Below are 16,971 nucleotides of genomic sequence, written 5' to 3'. Positions count from 1 at the left end.
AGCTGAGCCACAACGGAGGTTCCTCCAAATGAGTAATTGCTATTTAATTTTTCAGTGAGAAAGCCAACCTAAACTAACAATCGTTGTTGATGCTTGCTCAGATCAGGTGGACGAAAACAGCAGGAAGTGCCTCTGACAGATTCCAAGACTCAAGTGTCTTCAACGAGACTTTGAGGATTACAAATATTCAGCGACACCAAGGAGGCCGGTATTACTGTAAAGCAGAGAATGGCCTGGGGTCCCCAGCGATAAAGTCAATCAGAGTCGATGTGTACTGTAAGTAAATGTCTCAGAAATCTATAATTAAGTCAACTGCAGATACCTTTTGTCCTACAACTATTTTTATTGTTACATCTATTGAGAAAGACTAGAGTTTGTTCAAAAAAATAGAGTTATATTTAGTTGAGAATGACAAGTCTTTAAGGTTAAGATAGCTCATTTAGCATATTTCTTGTGGAATCTCCATAGGAAATTTTCATAGTTTTTATGATTAAATAATACATATTAATTATAGAACATTTAAGAATTAGATTAATAAAAAAATAAATATCACTGAAAATCCTATTAATGACTATTAGTGTTGAATGTATAGACTTTTTAATATTTCTATATAAGTATATAAACGCATATTTACCTTTGTATAAAGAAAAAAATCATGCTGTGGATATGGTGATTGGTTTTGTTAACCTATGAGAATTTCAGTTATTCTTATTTTGTAAAATGCACTTCATGAGTGAAGGTACTTGAACTGGCTTGTAAAAGGCCAAAATCTCTGTGTAAACTCTGTTTTGATCCAATTCTGTTAAAAGTAATCAGTTCCTAGGGCAATGCTGAACCTCCTGGAATGTGTTTGTTGATTTATTTTTGTTTTTGGTCTCATTTTTCTACTCTTGGCTGTTAGCGAATATATTTTAAAAGTCCTCTTGGTCTCAATACTGTCTTCCCCACCAAAAGAAATTAAGGGCCTATGTTCAGTTCAGTTTTTTATATAGGTTTCTATTGCTCCATTGTATTTTTTGCAAATACTTGCATTTGATTTGTTAACTCTCTAGTGTTATTAGTAAAAAGATATTTATTTTTAGTGATTTCAGATATAAGTAACAAGTGAGGAGTTCTCATTTTTTTTTTTACCTACCTTTCATTCTTTCCTTTTTTTCTTTTTCTTTCAATGCAGGGTATAGTTGCATAGTTAGGAAAGTGATTTGGAAGTATATGTGGTTGATCAGATCCTATGTTGCATCTCATGTAATTGTTTAGGTGACTGAGAAGCGAGTGATAGGGTTGCATTTGTGATTCACATTCTACATTCAGGGGCTTTCACTGTTCCTGGAAAGGATGAAAGAGAAGAAACTCAAGCTCCAATCTCTCTAGCAATTCCCAGACCTTCAGGCATGACCTGGAATAACTCAGGCGTCTGTATCCCAGAGGCTGCTTTCTGCCTGTTCTTATGGGCCTTCCCGTTGGCCTTACCTGAATGTTTCTGAACAGTATATCCTCTGCCCACCGCCCCCACCCCAATCAAATATTTATGGTAATACATACTTTTAAAAAAGACTATGTAAAATGTTTTGTTCATATATAATTTTAAATGGCACTAAATTTAATTTAAATGAGTCAAACACTTCTATAACTTTTAAAAAGAACATACTTGTGATTTTTGTTATAATATATGGTCATGAAGTTTTATAATACACAACCTTGATACCTTAGACACAATTCTAAAATCTAAAAAGCTCTGATGATTGAATGGATGTGTTTTGTTCAATTTTATTGGTAACTTTTTGCAGCAAAAGCTGATGAGAACTAGTTTGGTGGTGACATCTAACCTGAAATGATTTGAATGCAAAAATAGAAAATACTTTCTCTTCTTTATTTACCCTACTTCTTCTGAATAATCATATGTTTTGCTCTGGAAATAATGTGTTTGATTACACAGCATTGCCACAGAGCCCGCTGGGTGTGTTATGTAAAACATGGAATATGTAAAACATGGAATATCTTCCTAAAATCTGAAATATTCAGAAAAACATTTCCCTAAGGTTTTGAATAACAGATTGTGAGTTGTGTTCCCACTGCAATACATTTGATAAAACAATAAGATTGTATTGCTGGATTAAAAATCTAATGCAAGAGAGAAATGGCATTTTAAAAGACTTGAATAGAGGCTTCTTTTCTCTTCTTACTGCAAAGTCTTTGCAGCACTGCTGTGCATGATCCTCACTCTTTTCCATTTGTTCAGGGCCCTGTGTCCACAGTCAGCTGTGCTGCAGGATCTCATTCACATTGCATACTTGGGGGGAGCTGACAGCACAAGGCACTTCATTTCCCCAAGTCTGTTAGTCTTGTAAGGTCGGTGTCACCTTCCAGGAAACCACGCTAGAAGGCGCTAGTTCTATTACCTTCTTCTTTGACCTGCTTTGGGATTTTTCGCACACAACCTCAACTTGACAAACATCTCATTCTTTGTTGTGCAAGTGAAATGTCATGGTGATGCATACCATAGTGGAGTACTACTTTCAATATGTTTTTGATGACAAGGATTTAGTAGAAGGCTGTCTAAAATTATATTATTTGAGACAATAACATATATTCAGAGATAACATGTAAACTAGTAGTCCATTCATATGGACTCTGAATAAATATGGCAGGTCTTGTGGGGAATCTATGTTTTATATATAATCTATCTGTTCTATATATAACAGTTTTTAGGCTCAAGTATGTTTTCTTTACATGAATATTTATACTTTAAAACCTCCTCATCATTGTCAATAGGAACATGAGTAGCATATTAGTGCTGAATTGAAACTTGACAAACAACATATAAAATTGGTTTATAGTCTTAAGAGTCATCTGTTATTTGGATTTTGATTTGATGTCAGACTGGTTGATTGACTAGAAATTCATTTTTATAAACCATAAACAAGTGAGCAACTTTATTTCAGGTGCTTTTACCTTAAATAATTTTGAAAATGCTAAAACTCTAGGACTAATTTTGTTATTTTAATGCTTTAAGCCATAGTTTTAGGATCATCAATGCACTGTAGATTTCTATTTCTTTTTCTAAACTGGTTCATCCACATTTGCAGAACTTGAAATAGTATAGGCATAGGTGCAAAATAATCTGCAGACTAGGATCATGTTTGCAATAGCTAACTGAGGCAGACTATGGCTTAGACTTAACAAAAATTCTAATAAATGGCATTAGAATTTAGCCTTGAGTTCCTCATGATAGTTTGTCTTTTAAAAATCTTCCATAAAGTATTAATTTTATAGCCATCCTGGAGAGATTTCATAACCACAAAAATGTATATCTCTCATTAAACCCCATTCGGTGATCGTAAGTTTCTAGATTTTATGGCTAATACCATCCTAAAAATTTATTTTGATAAGGAAACTTATTTTCTGAAGAGAAACCTGCCACAATGCTGACTGATATGAAATGAGGTGATTTTATTATATAGGAATATCAAAATATTTATGACATTGTATTAATATTTTGATCAATTTGGGAAGATTTTTTTAATTTGAACTAACAATTCCTTCGCACATAATTTTCTAAAATTTCTTGTAGTACTTGGACCTTGTAGGTTCCATAAAGAAACTACCAAATGTACTATTATTATTCTCTTTGCTGTTTCAATCTAGAAAATAGTTTACTCAGTGCTACTGTTTGGAGAAGATATACCTGTTTTACAGTTTATCATGACCTATGATTCTTTCCTTAAGAACTATAAAAGCATCTCAAAATGAATATAATTTCTTTAAAAAGTATATTTATAAACAAGCAGATTCCATAACCAGATAACTTACATTTAAAAAAGAAATCTTCAGTTCAGTTCAGTTGCTCAGTCGTGTCTGACTCTTTGCGACCCCATGAATCGCAGCACACCAGGCCTCCCTGTTCATCACCAACTCCTGGAATTTATTCAAACCCATGTCCATCGAGGCTGTGATGCCATCCAACCATCTCATCCTCTGTTGTCCCCGTCTCCTCCTGCCCCCAATCCTTCCAGGCATCAGGGTCTTTTCCAATGACTCAACTATTCGCATGAGGTTGCCAAAGTACTGGAGTTTCAGCTTCAGCATTAGTCCTTCCAATGAACACCCAGGACTGATCTCCTTTAGGATGGACTGGTTGGATCTCCTTGCAGTCCAAGGGACTCTCAAGAGTCTTGTCCAACAACTCAGTTCAAAAGCATCAGTATTTTGGTGCTCAGCTTTCTTCACCATCCAACTCTCACATCCATCCATGACCACTGGAAAAACCATAGCCTTGACTAGACGGACCTTTGTTGGCAAAGTAATGTCTCTGCTTTTTAATATGCTGTCTAGGTTGGTCATAACTTTCCTTCCAAGGAGTAAGCGTCTTTTAACTTCATGGCTGCAATCACCATCTGCAGTGATTTTGGAGCCCAGAAAAATAATGTCTGACACTGTTTCCACTGTCTCCCCATCTATTTGCTATGAAGTGATGGGACCAGATGCCATGATTCTGAATGTTAAGCTTTAAGCCAACTTTTTCACTCTCCTCTTTCACTTTCATCAGGAGGCTCTTTAGTTCTTCACTTTCTGCCTTAAGGGTGGTGTCATCTGTGTATCTGAGGTTATTGATATTTCTCCCAGCAATCTTGATTCCAGCTTGTGCTTCATCCAGCCCAGCGTTTCTCATGATGTACTCTGCATATAAGTTAAATGAGCAGAGTGACAATATACAGCCTTGACATACTCCTTTTCCCATTTGGAACCAGTCTGTTGTTCCATGTCCAGTTCTAACTGTTGCTTCCTGACCTGCATACAGGTTTCTCAAGAGGCAGGTCAGCTGGTCAGGTATTCCCATCTCTTTCAGAATTTTCCACAGTTTATTGTGATCCACTCAGTCAAATGCTTTGGCATAGTCAATAAAGCAGAAATAGATGTTTTTCTGGGCCTCTCTTGTTTTATCGATGATCCAGCAGATGTTGGCAATTTGATCTCTGGTTCCTCTGCCTTTTCTAAAACCAGCTTGAACATCTGGAAGTTCTTGGTTCATGTATTGCTGAAGCCTGGCTTGGAGAATTTTGAGCATTACTTTGCTAGCATGTGAGATGAGTGCAATTGTGCAGTAGTTTGAACATTCTTTGGGATTGCCTTTCTTAGGGATTTATACAAATATTTCTGATCAAAATATGCTCCATTACAATTCTTCTGCTGCTGGGAGATAGCTTCTGAGGGTCTGAATACTAACAGCTATATGATTAAGAGAAAAGAAAGAGTTAGTTCTACTTAAACCTAGTGTTTTCAAAATATTCTTTCTTTGTGTCTTCTCCCTGAAACTATGCTAAAACAATAATAAAAGAATAAAACAGTAACCAAACATGTGAACAGTGATAGAGGGAGTGGATTAAGAGATGACAGAAAAACAACTTTGTAGGAAATGAATCAGATCAGGGAATGACCACTGTTCAACATACTGAAGAAAGCATGAATCAAAGCTGTCAGTATAGAGAATAAAATGAGGCACAGATTTATAGAATGATTAAAAAACTCATGAATTGGAGACATCACTTAGCTTTTTGAGTGTAAATCAGTCTAAATACAAGTGGTTTAAAGTCTATATAAGGAGAGTTACATTCTCAGATCTTTCACATTTCACACAGTTCAACACTAAACTACCTCTGTTCTTTTACCAACTTCCTAGTTAAATCCCTACAGATGAGTAGAAATTTATTTTTGTGAGAGGTTCAGCCAGAGAAACTTTGAACTAAGAAATGTGAAATCATCAAAAACAAAAGGCAATATACTCTTCAATTAGAGTTATTAACTGTAAGTTTACGTGCTCTTCACAACCGCTTCTCACATTTGGTTCTGAGAATGCCTTTCTGGAGGAATATTGGAGAACCTATCTAGTAAAACTGATGAACTCTGGAGAAACAGCTCCAGATCCTAGCAAGGTGATCCTTGGTGAAACAGCCCTGCTAATACACTGACAGTGAAGGCCACTGTTGATCAACAGAACTACCAGGAAGCTGTTTTATAACTGAGTCTTATGTGTGATGACCAAATATTTGAGACAATCATCTAAAAAACAAGAGAGAAACCAAGAAAAAGAAATGAGAAAAAAACACAGGAAACAAAAATGCTACAGGGAGCAGAACTACAAAATAAAACACAGTTATTGATATTTTTAATTAGTATTCCCAGAGAAAAAAGGGAAATGTTGCAATCATATAATAAGAACAGGAAAATAGAAACAAGGAATTTTCAGAGGACATCAATGAACTCTTAGAATATTAAAAATGTTAATATATAAAATCAATAAAAGGGGTGGAAAATAAAACTGAAGAAATCTTACAGAGAATTAAACAAAATGTAAAAATCAAAGGGATAGAAGAAGATAATAAAATTAGAGAATTTGCCCAGCTAATGTAACATTTGAATATAATTCCAAAAGATAAAATAGAGATTAAGAAATTATTTTCTAAAAAATAAAAAATATATCATATTTAGACAAATGTTTTCAATTACAAAGTTCCCACTAGGTGTCTAGCACATAGAGTAAGAAAGATCTGCACCAAAACTCATTCACTTGCAATTTAAAACACTAGGGGAAAAAATGAAGATCTTAAATATTTCCAATGAATTTTTCATTTTTTTTCCCCAAATGATCATATATCAAGAATTAGGAATCAAAATGACATAGTAAAAGTCAAGAATCTAGGAGATGTCTGAGTAAAACTTTTGAAATTCTGAAGGAAAACTATTTTTAAATTAGGATTTTCCACCCAGCCAGACATATTTTTTCATGTATTAAAGAAGAAAGACATTTTTGGATTTATAAATTTTTTCTGCTATGTTCCTTTTCTTTTGACACTACTTTAATGAATGTTCTACCAAAACTAATTTAAAATATAGGATATTGTATATAAGAGAGTATAGAATGGAATCCCAAAATGATATTGAAGCAAAACACTATGATAGTTGTGCTGTGGAGCTCAAGAACATTCAAGACAGACTGAAGTTGCCAGAAGAGCTTTCATGAAGGATGTCTGCATGAAAGAGAGGCAACTGGTGGATTATTTGATGTATTAGAGAAGGATTCTACTTCTCATAGAAAACTTGATAATACGGTAATGATGGGTGTGTACATGATTGAAGAAACAACTTGTGGGTGTTATTAATGAACACAAATAAGTTATTTGCATGATTGAAGAAAAAACTTGTGGGTGTTACTAATGAACACAAAAAAGTTATTTGAAATGAATTGTAATTGAAATATATTACAGGGTTCAACTCTGAAGATATACTTGTGTAGTCACTGGTAACAGTAGCAGTTGACTTAACAAGTAGGATCTAAATATAAGGAATATAGGGAAGGAGGAAAGTTGGTATAAGAGAGAGAAAAACTTCTCTCAACAGGTAGGAATCAGTAAGCCAATGTAAAAATGAAAAAAAAAAATCTGTAAATAGCAGTTAAACATTTTTAAATATGAAGGCAAAACCAAGAATGGTTACAAGATGCATTAGAAAATGTTGCCTCAGGATATTAGAAATACTTGAGGTTGTGTTTTATATACTTATTTGACTTTCTAACCTATGTACATGTATAATTTGATAACTTTCAATTCATAAAATATAGACTTGAAGATTTTGCCTTGCAGGCCTTGTTATTAAGTTCCTAGAAGTGAAAACTAATCTCATTCCAAATTTTATCAGAAGATTGTTGTCAATTCTAATTATATTTACACTTCTTTAATTCTCCATAGAATTGATACTTTTGATATTTTTAAAATTAATTTATTTTTTATTGAAGGATAATTTCCTTACAGAATTTTGCTGTTTTCTGTCAAACCTCAACATGAATCAACCATAGGTATACATATAACCCCTCCCTTTTGAAACTCCTTCCTGTCTCCCTCCGCATCCTCTAGGTTGATACAGAGCCCCTGTTTGAGTTTCCTGAGCCAGACAGCAAATTCCCGTTGGTTATCTATTCTACATATGGTAACATAAGTTTCCATGTTACTCTTTCTGTACATCTCACCCTCTTCTCCCCTCTCAATCTAGAAAAATGGTACTGAAGAATTTTTTTACAGTGCAACAGTGGAGAAACATACATAGAGAATTGATGTTCTTTGATATTTGACACCAATAAAGTTGACTGAAAATCTTTAAGAAAAGGACAGACAATAGCATAGGGAATGTTGTTGCCACATTCTAACTAATCCCCTCCTTCCCCCCAAAAATTGATAGAGTAAAACTCTTTCACTACCATTTGTTTACCCATGGTTTAGGATGAAACATTTACAAAGTAAAGTTTGACACTTCTTCATGCAGCAAATATTTGAGAGACTATTCAAAATATAATTCCATTAAATTTTGTGAGGCTAAAAAGGAATTTATTAATATTATATAATTTATAACTTCATTGAATTTGAAGTACTTAAGGAGACAACATGAAATATATAGTTTATTTAAGTGGGACATAAATGTTAAGCAAGAAAATAAATAATATGCATAACACCACACAACATGAATGATGTGTCAAACAGCGCAGAAAATGTAGAGTGAAATGTTACTGTGGCCTCTAATCATAAAAGTAGGATTTACATTGTAGCTTGAAGGATGGGATTTGATATGCATTTCTGCATGTCTTTTGGCATTTTTTGTCTTGAGCTCTCTTTTTCAAGGATGTTTGTGTAGCAGACAGCCTTAGATGTTAGAGGTTGTGTCTGCCTCCAGGTCTGGAGGAAGATTTGCTTCCTGATCAGGATATTGAAGGCAATGTCTCCCTTAGGGGCAAAGATTAGGCAGTTTTGCTAGCAGGACCTTTTAAAGATCAGAAGTTTCCTAAACTCAGAATTCCTTAACCGTGTCACAAACTGAAACAACATTTATCTAGACTCCTCTCACATTGCTCCTATTGAAATTGAGGGAGAGAACTTATGAAGACATGAGTCTCATCTGAGACTTGGGTAATGAAGTCCTTTTTTTCTGAGCCAGGAGTCATGTATCTTCTGTCAGCTTCCATGAAGTTGTGGCAAACAAATTGTTAGCTAGTAGACTGAGAAAATATACAACCCTTCAGAGTTCTTGGCACAATAGATTTAAATAAGTAGAGGGGAAAGCCAATGATATTCTGGAATGAGTGAGCAGTCTGATTAGAAATAACAGAAGACAGAACTGTGCTTGGGGGAACAGTGACTCAAATGGTGGGTTTAAAGGAAAGAAAGCTTTATTTGCAAAGTGGGCTGTCACATTGTGTTAAGATTTTACTGCTAATGTTTGTAGATGATATGAATGATCATCTGCTATTTATGTGAAATGTAAAATGAAGAAATTATAATTTTAGGACTTCAGAATTACTGATGAGAGTCAGCATTCTCCTAATACTAATACTGGTTCATTTGCCCTAAGAAGCAATGGTCACTCAAAAGGCAGTATCTGTCTTTGGAGGAAAAGAGTATAGTCTATGTGAAAAAAAAAAAAAAAAAGTAGATTCACAGAATTTTGAAGTTCTCATACTGAAATAAATATTACTTTGAGATTCTTAAGGGCATGTAAGCAATTTTTTGAGAATGTGTTTCTGTAATTCTTTCACTTATTCTCAGCTATCACTGTATTGCTCACAGGGTAATGGAGGTCATGCAGCTTTAAAGGTTAGGGTTTGATTAAAACTTATTTTTAAATCAGAAAGAAATTAGATTCAGAGGCATTAGCTTAATAAGTTTTCATCTGTACAGACACTGTTCACACATGAGACAAATCTTTTCCAATATCTATTAAACATTTTGTAAGCCTTCTTATTTCTGAAACATACTACCCACTTTCTTTTCACTTAGGTAGTTGCATTTCATTATATTCAGAACAAGTGGCAAATTTTTTTGTCCTTGTCTGTTAGATTGTCTGAGAAACCAATGGGAAATTAGGATGACATGATCAATTTATTATTCAAATACAATTTACCTGTGTTAGAAAGAATGATAAGCTTCACAGTTAAAAAATATTGACAGTGAGTTATTGGAGCTTATTTTCATTAGACTCATCAACATGACTTCTGGACAATAAAGTTTAGAAAGAGGTCTACAACAACTAATGGGGATTCTGGTAGCAAGACAAACTCTGGAAGAAAAATAATGTCTTAAGTCAATCTCATTAAACATAATTTTCTCAGCACCACCCCTTTTCCCAAAACATCAGCCTTGGATTTGGAAGGTCTTAATGATGTTTGATGTGGTAATTACAATGCTCATTAAAAATGGGTTGCTGTCATGGTAATTAGCCTGTTAATAAATTTCAAAACCGAATTTTGCAATTTTTTTTGTATGCTGCCAATGAAGAATGCTTGCTTATCAGAGTTATTTACTCATGGGAAACATAGCCAATCTAATTCCCAAATAGTATTAGCATTACCAATAAAAGAACTTAGTAACACATAAAAAACCTTTCAGTGACAGCTACAGTGAATATGTAGAGACTTCTATCAGACCGTGTCAACATCATGCTGAGAATACTTGAATTCCTATAATCTTAGATATGAATGGGCAGATAAAGCTATATATTACATTCCTCTTAAACCCATCTAATTTCTTCTGCTTAGAGTCTTATATAAAGTGTACTTAGCTTCTGTAATATATCTTCAACTTATAAGTGCTTGTTCAGTTTTTTGTGCCACTTTTGTGGATTTTAGAAAATGGCAATGCATTTCCTAGAATTTTTAGTATGCAAACATGTGTCTACTTTTTCTTTCAGGTGGCCATTTAGAATATTTTAACAATGGCATTCTGACCCCCTGCAGTTTTTTTTTTTTTTTTTTTTACTAATTTATTATTTCCACTTAATTTATTGTTCTTGGTTTGAGAAAGTTTCCAAATATTTTAACTTCTAGTGGGATTTCATATCATGTTTAAATTTGTCAGTATTTCCCAAAACAACTAGATATCTGCTAATCCATAGTCTAAATTGGAAGTGTTATCCATATAATCAAGAAATGTACTTTCTTGGTAATAAAAATATTTGATTTTTGAAAAAATAAAGAAATAATATCTTCACTGTGTTGATTTGAATTTGTCTTGTGGAAAAAATATTTTTTAAATAGACGTTTGAAAACTTACTTTCTGTGAACATATTTGTGCAGTTCATTGTATTGTAGCCTAAAGGCAGAATATTATGTTTATTCCTACTTAATTTCACCTTATTTTTCTCTTACCTGTGCAGAAATTAAGATTTTAAAATACTTTTGTTGTAGAATTATGCTTCCTATTTACTCATTTTATAGTTTTCTATTTCATTTAAAATATTACTTGTTTCCTGAATTTCATGTAATTCATTGTTTAAAATGTATCCTAGGGGCAAGACCAAGCCCAAACCACTTTAATATGCTGTGCTGGAAATATACCTCCAAATTTTAGGCTATCAATTATTACCTGTGGTAGACACTTTCCAGACCAGTGTTAATTTCCTTCATGCACAGCTGAACTCTATTTCCCAGTCAGTATGGCTGGAGTCATAAGAGGAGTTTGGGCCAGTGGAATGTGAGAGAAAGTGATATGTGCCCTACTCAACTGAGTGTGTGAAACACCCCACACAATTGTTTATAGAGTATCTTGATTTTTCTATCTCTACATACAGAGCCTCCTAAGTGTCTGAGGACTCATTGGTTTTTGGAGCCACACAATGCAAAGATTTTAAATAACAGAGTCACCATTTATTTATCCAGTTTTTTTTTGGCCATGACATGCGGCATGCAAGATCTTAGTTCCATTACAGGGATTAAATCCATTCCTCCCTGCAGTGGAAACTTGGATTCATAACTTCTGAACGCCCGTGAATTCCCTAGAGCCATCATTTGGAGGAAAGCCACCCAGGGGACCTAGAAGAGTACGAGCAGTTGAATGGGAATTTTCATGAAAGGAGGATTTTTGTTGTTTTTGAGCCACTGAGGATTTAGGGATATTTGTTACACTTATCCTAATCAGTGGCTTCTTGATTACTACTTTTACCTATTCTCCATTTCTACAGTATATTTATGAAGTTTACAGAATGTCTTCAAAAGTATATTGGTCACTTTGGGTTTCTTTTTGGTTTTTTTAGCATATTTTAAGGGTTAGAAGTAAATATACTTTAACAAAAAAAAATCTCATGGAAGAAAAGAAGTCCATTTATTGTGGGTACTAAATGAATAAAGTAGTGGAATTCCCACTAATTCCACCTGTTTCACTGTCTCCTAGAGTTCCTCAGGAAAATGAAACTCTAATTCATCCCAACTGTTGCTAGTTTAATAATATATCCTATGCATACTTTCCCCCACACTTTCCCAATATCTTATGAGGGTTTCTGAGAACACTTTTCAAACACACTTTTTGCATTTTCATCTCTGTCACAGAGTTTGCTTCTGGCAAAACTCAAAATGACATATAAAGGGAAGTGTGTTTAACTTAGTATGGTAGCAAATTATTCTAGAATGTTAGCAGTTTGATTTTAACTTTAAGAGCAAGCTATAGATCTGGCTCATTTGTATTTTCATAACTTTTATGTTATGAAATATATTTATTATATCTATATAATAAATATTGTTTAAAATATTGTTTAACTAATATAAATATTTGTAATTGATAAATATAACATTATTTAGTATTTGTAATTAATATCATTATTGACTTTATGAAATAAGCATAATGTTATTTTATATAGTGAGTGTTAAGCTATTGATTAGCACATATTTTGACTTATTTAATTCACAATATCATTTTTATGTAATCACAAGGTATCTTTTTAAGTAATATCTTCAGGATTTTTAAGGATTTTCAACATAAATTTCAAGGGATAATTTGTTATTTCACCTCTAGAGAAGAGGAAACATTAAATACTTTTTTGTTTTCTTCTACTGGTTGCATTTACAGTTGTCAAATTTAGTGGAACAGATTCTGAAGCATGTCCTTGGGTCTATAGAAGACTTAGTTCTTCCTAATGACTAATAAACATTGCCTATTTCAACCTGTTCACTGCTTCTTGTTCAGAGAACATAATGGAGGAGTTGCTTGTAAACCAATTTAGTCCTTTTTTATCAAGCATTCATTACTGACCAAACACAACCTCTTAAGCATTAATCACAGAGCATCTATAGGAATCCTTTCCTGATTCCACAGACACAGCAAAAGTATCTAGAAACAGCTTTCTCTCAGTTGCTCTACAGCTGTTCCTACTGCCTTTAGGTCCTTGTGCTCGTTCATCCTGATTCTGAAAATCCAAAGCTGTCAAAACTTTCTGGACTGGAGGTACCCAAGGACATTTCCAATTAAAATCAGTCAGTTTGCAATGCTGAGGACCTGCTATATGGAAAACATTCTAACTAGAAGCTATTGTGAGAGATGAAAGCAAAAATATAAGGCCTTTGCCTTAAAGAAGTTAATAATTAGGTAGAGATTTGAAAAATAGACATAAAAATAACATGGTTGAAAAATAGGCTGGTGAGTAAAATGTATATGTGTATAAAAAATACTAAAGAAAAGTGATATGAAATATGACATCATTTAGAAAGTCTTTCCATAGATATATTAAGGAATTCAAGAAAATAGATATAATTATTACATCAATGTGCATTTAATTGTTTAGTTGTTAGTTATGTAAAACTGTGAATTCTTGAACAAACTTACTCACTGATAAGTAAGATTGCTGGGAGAAATATCAACTACCTCAGATATGCAGATGATATAACTCTAATGACAGAAAGCAAAGAGAAACTAAAGAACCTCTTGATGCAGGTGAAAGAGGAGAGTAAAAAAGCAAGCTTGAAACCCAGCATTCAAGAAATGAAGATCATGGCATCCAGTCTCATTGCTTCATGACGAATATAAGGGGAATAAATGGAAGCAGTGACAGATTTTCTTTTCTTGAGCTCCAAAATCATTGCAGACGGTGACTGCAGCCTTGAGATTAAAAGAAGCTTTCTCCTTGGAAGGAAAGTCACGACAAACCTAGATAGCATATTAAAAAATTAAGTCATCATTTTGCCAATAAATATCTGAAAATTCAAAGTCATGGTTTTTCTAGTAGTCATGTACAGATGTGAAAGCTGGATCATAAAGAAAGCTGAGCTCAGAAGAACTGATGATTTTGAGTTGTTGGACTCGAGAAGACTCTTGAGAGTTCCTTGTACAGCAAGAAGATCAAGCCAGTCAATCCTAAAGGAAATCAACCCTGAATATTCATTGGAAGGACTGATGCTGAAGCTGAAGCTCCAATACTTTGGCCACCTGATGCGAAGAGCTGACTCATTGGAAAAGACCCTGATGCTGAGAAATATTGAGGGCAGGAGGAAAAGGGGGCGACAGAGGATGAAATGGTTGGATGACATCACTGACTCAATGAACATGAATTTGAGCAGACCCTGGGAGATAGTGAAGGACCAAGAAGCCTGGTTTGCTGCAGTTCATGGGGTTTCAAAGTGTCGAACATGACTTAACTAATTGAACAACAACAAAAGCATTTTTTTTCATGAATGTTGAATATTCTGATGAGCAACTATGTTGATATTTTTTAGCTTATGTTTACCAACAAGTGGAAGCAAAGTCTTTGAATCCAAATGCAGTAAAATTTCTTTCTCATATCTAAAAAATATTTTAAAAAGTTTTATCTGTTATTTCAAAATGATAAATTCATTAATTAAATGGAGTAAAAGGCCCTTGAGAAAACAGACCACAGCAATCTCTATGAAATGGTTTAGCCTAAAATCAAATGGCAGGCATATGTTCCTACTGAGTGAACCAGAGATTTGAGATTGGCATTCAGTGTTCCAAGTTCCAGTTTGTTGACTCTCTGAATCCAGTTTTCTCCCCGAGGATAAAGTCTACTACTTTTAAATCTAGATTGCATGCATATTTCATTAAAAAAAGAAAAATAAAGCAATATGTTTGTAAAATAATGTGAGCTAATAAAATGATTTAAATCTGAAAATGTATGAAGATGTTTAATTAAATTTGTTTCACATATTTTTAAATCTAGCAAATCCTGAGTCTCACTGAAAGGGTAAAGGAAAAGGTTGAATAGTAAAGTATTGCTCTTGAGGCTATTATGTGACTAATAGTTTCTCTAAATTTATTCAGAATGTATTATACTCAAATTTATAACAGTCCCAAGAAAATCTAGCAAGCTTTGCTTCTGCAGCTCTGCCTATACCATAAGTCAGATGAAATGATTTGAATCATTAATACTTGGCTACCTTTGTAAGATAAGGTAGAAAGATTCTTATAGAGGGTAAAAAAGCAGTTAGATTTACACAAGATAAGAAGTTGTTTAAAATTAAAATGATTCCTACCTCCAATTTTAAATTAAAGCAAATTTGTTTAAATTTTTTTTTTTCCTTTGACAATTAAAGAAAATAGTTATTTCTAGTCTGGTCAAGGTCATAAAACATTTTACCTTTCTTTGATACTTCATATTTTGAAAGACTTAGCTCTCTTTTCTTGATAGAGGGAGAAATTTAATTAACATTTTTAGCATCTGTCCCATACTGCTATGTGTGTGCTAAGTTGCTTCAATCATGTCCAACTCTGCGTTCCCATGCACTGTAGCCCACCAGGCTTCTCTGTCCATGGGATTCTCCAGGCAAGAATACTGAAGTGGGTTTCCATTTCCTCCCCTAGGGGATCTTTTCTGGCCCAGATATTGAACGCGTGTCTCCTGTATCTCCTGCATTGGCAGGCAGATTCTTTACCAGTGAGCCACCTGGAAAGTCCCATACTGGCATGAAAGTGAAAGTGAAGTTGCTCAGTCCTGTCCAACTCTTTGCAACTCCGTTGCCTGCAGCCTACCAGGTTCCTCCGTCCATGGGATTTTCCAGGCAAGAGTACTGGAGCGGGTTGCCATTTCCTTCTCTAGGAGGAGGATCAATCCTGACCCAGGGATTGAACCCAGGTCTTCTGCATTGTAGGGAGATACTTTACTGTCTGAGCCACCACCGTTATGACTGAACACCAAATATTGAAGTGTCTGAAAAGTACACTTACTTTCAAACTCTTAAATTGAAAGTGAAATGAAAGCAGTTAAACCTTGGTAGAGAAGAGTACAGTGGGTTTTTGTTTGTTTGTTTGATTTATTTTGTTTTTGGTTTTTAATCCATTGTCACTTGGGTTTATCTCTGAGCTTAGAATATCAAATCTATGTTTTATGAGGTAACTGAAACATATATGTATTCAAGACATCCAGATGGTAGTGAATGAAGTAAATGAGGAGTTTGTTCAATTTCAAACATTTTCAGGTGTCCCTCCCTAAGTTACATTCAAAATGTGGAGTGAACACATAAAGAAAGGCGTTTAGAAATCCTTTTCAGTTTTCAGAATGAGCTAAATTAGAGAAAGGGTAACAGATGCTGTTTTGTAATCCCACCTCCACTATTTTATTCTAGTCCCTCATCGGAACCTCACACCTGGCTCCTGTAGACCTCACCTACAACAGTAGTGCTCCCCTTGAATTTATATGCATATCATGGCCAGATCAATCTCTCTTTTTTTTTGCCATTTATTTTTATTAGTTGGAGGCTAATTACTTTACATCATTACAGTAGTTTTTGTCATACATTGAAATGAATTAGCCATGGATTTACATGTATTCCCCATCCCGGTCCCCCCTCCCACCTCCCTCTCCACCCGATCCCTCTGGGTCTTCCCAGTGCACCAGGCCCGAGCACTTGTCTCATGGACCCAACCTGGGCTGGTGATCTGTTTCACCCTAGATAATATACATGTTTCAATGCTGTTCTCTTGAAACATCCCACCCTCGCCTTCTCCCAGAGTTCACAAGTCTGTTCTATACATCTGAGTCTCTTTTTCTGTTTTGCATATAGGGTTCTCGTTACCATCTTTCTAAAGTCCATATATAATGAGATGGATGAAACTGGAGCCCATTATACAGAGCGAAGTAAGCCAGAAAGATAAAGACCATTACAGTATACTAACACAGATCAATCTCTCTTAATTCAGGGTTCATCGTGATACT

At 34.4% G+C, this 16,971-nt stretch overlaps 1 protein-coding gene across 1 annotated transcript in view; it reads left to right on the top strand.

Moving 5' to 3' along the window:
• MDGA2 (MAM domain containing glycosylphosphatidylinositol anchor 2) overlaps positions 1–16,971 on the top strand; it is an 854,438-nt gene that overhangs the window by 463,320 nt on the left and 374,147 nt on the right. The window contains exon 3 of the mRNA XM_070469091.1: positions 102–276. Coding sequence (XP_070325192.1) covers positions 102–276 — 175 coding nt within the window. The remainder of the gene's footprint in view (positions 1–101; positions 277–16,971) is intronic.

Source organism: Odocoileus virginianus, chromosome 6, assembly GCF_023699985.2.
Source record: "Odocoileus virginianus isolate 20LAN1187 ecotype Illinois chromosome 6, Ovbor_1.2, whole genome shotgun sequence".
Lineage (NCBI taxonomy): Eukaryota > Metazoa > Chordata > Mammalia > Artiodactyla > Cervidae > Odocoileus > Odocoileus virginianus.
This window is presented reverse-complemented; position numbering and strand designations above follow the sequence as displayed.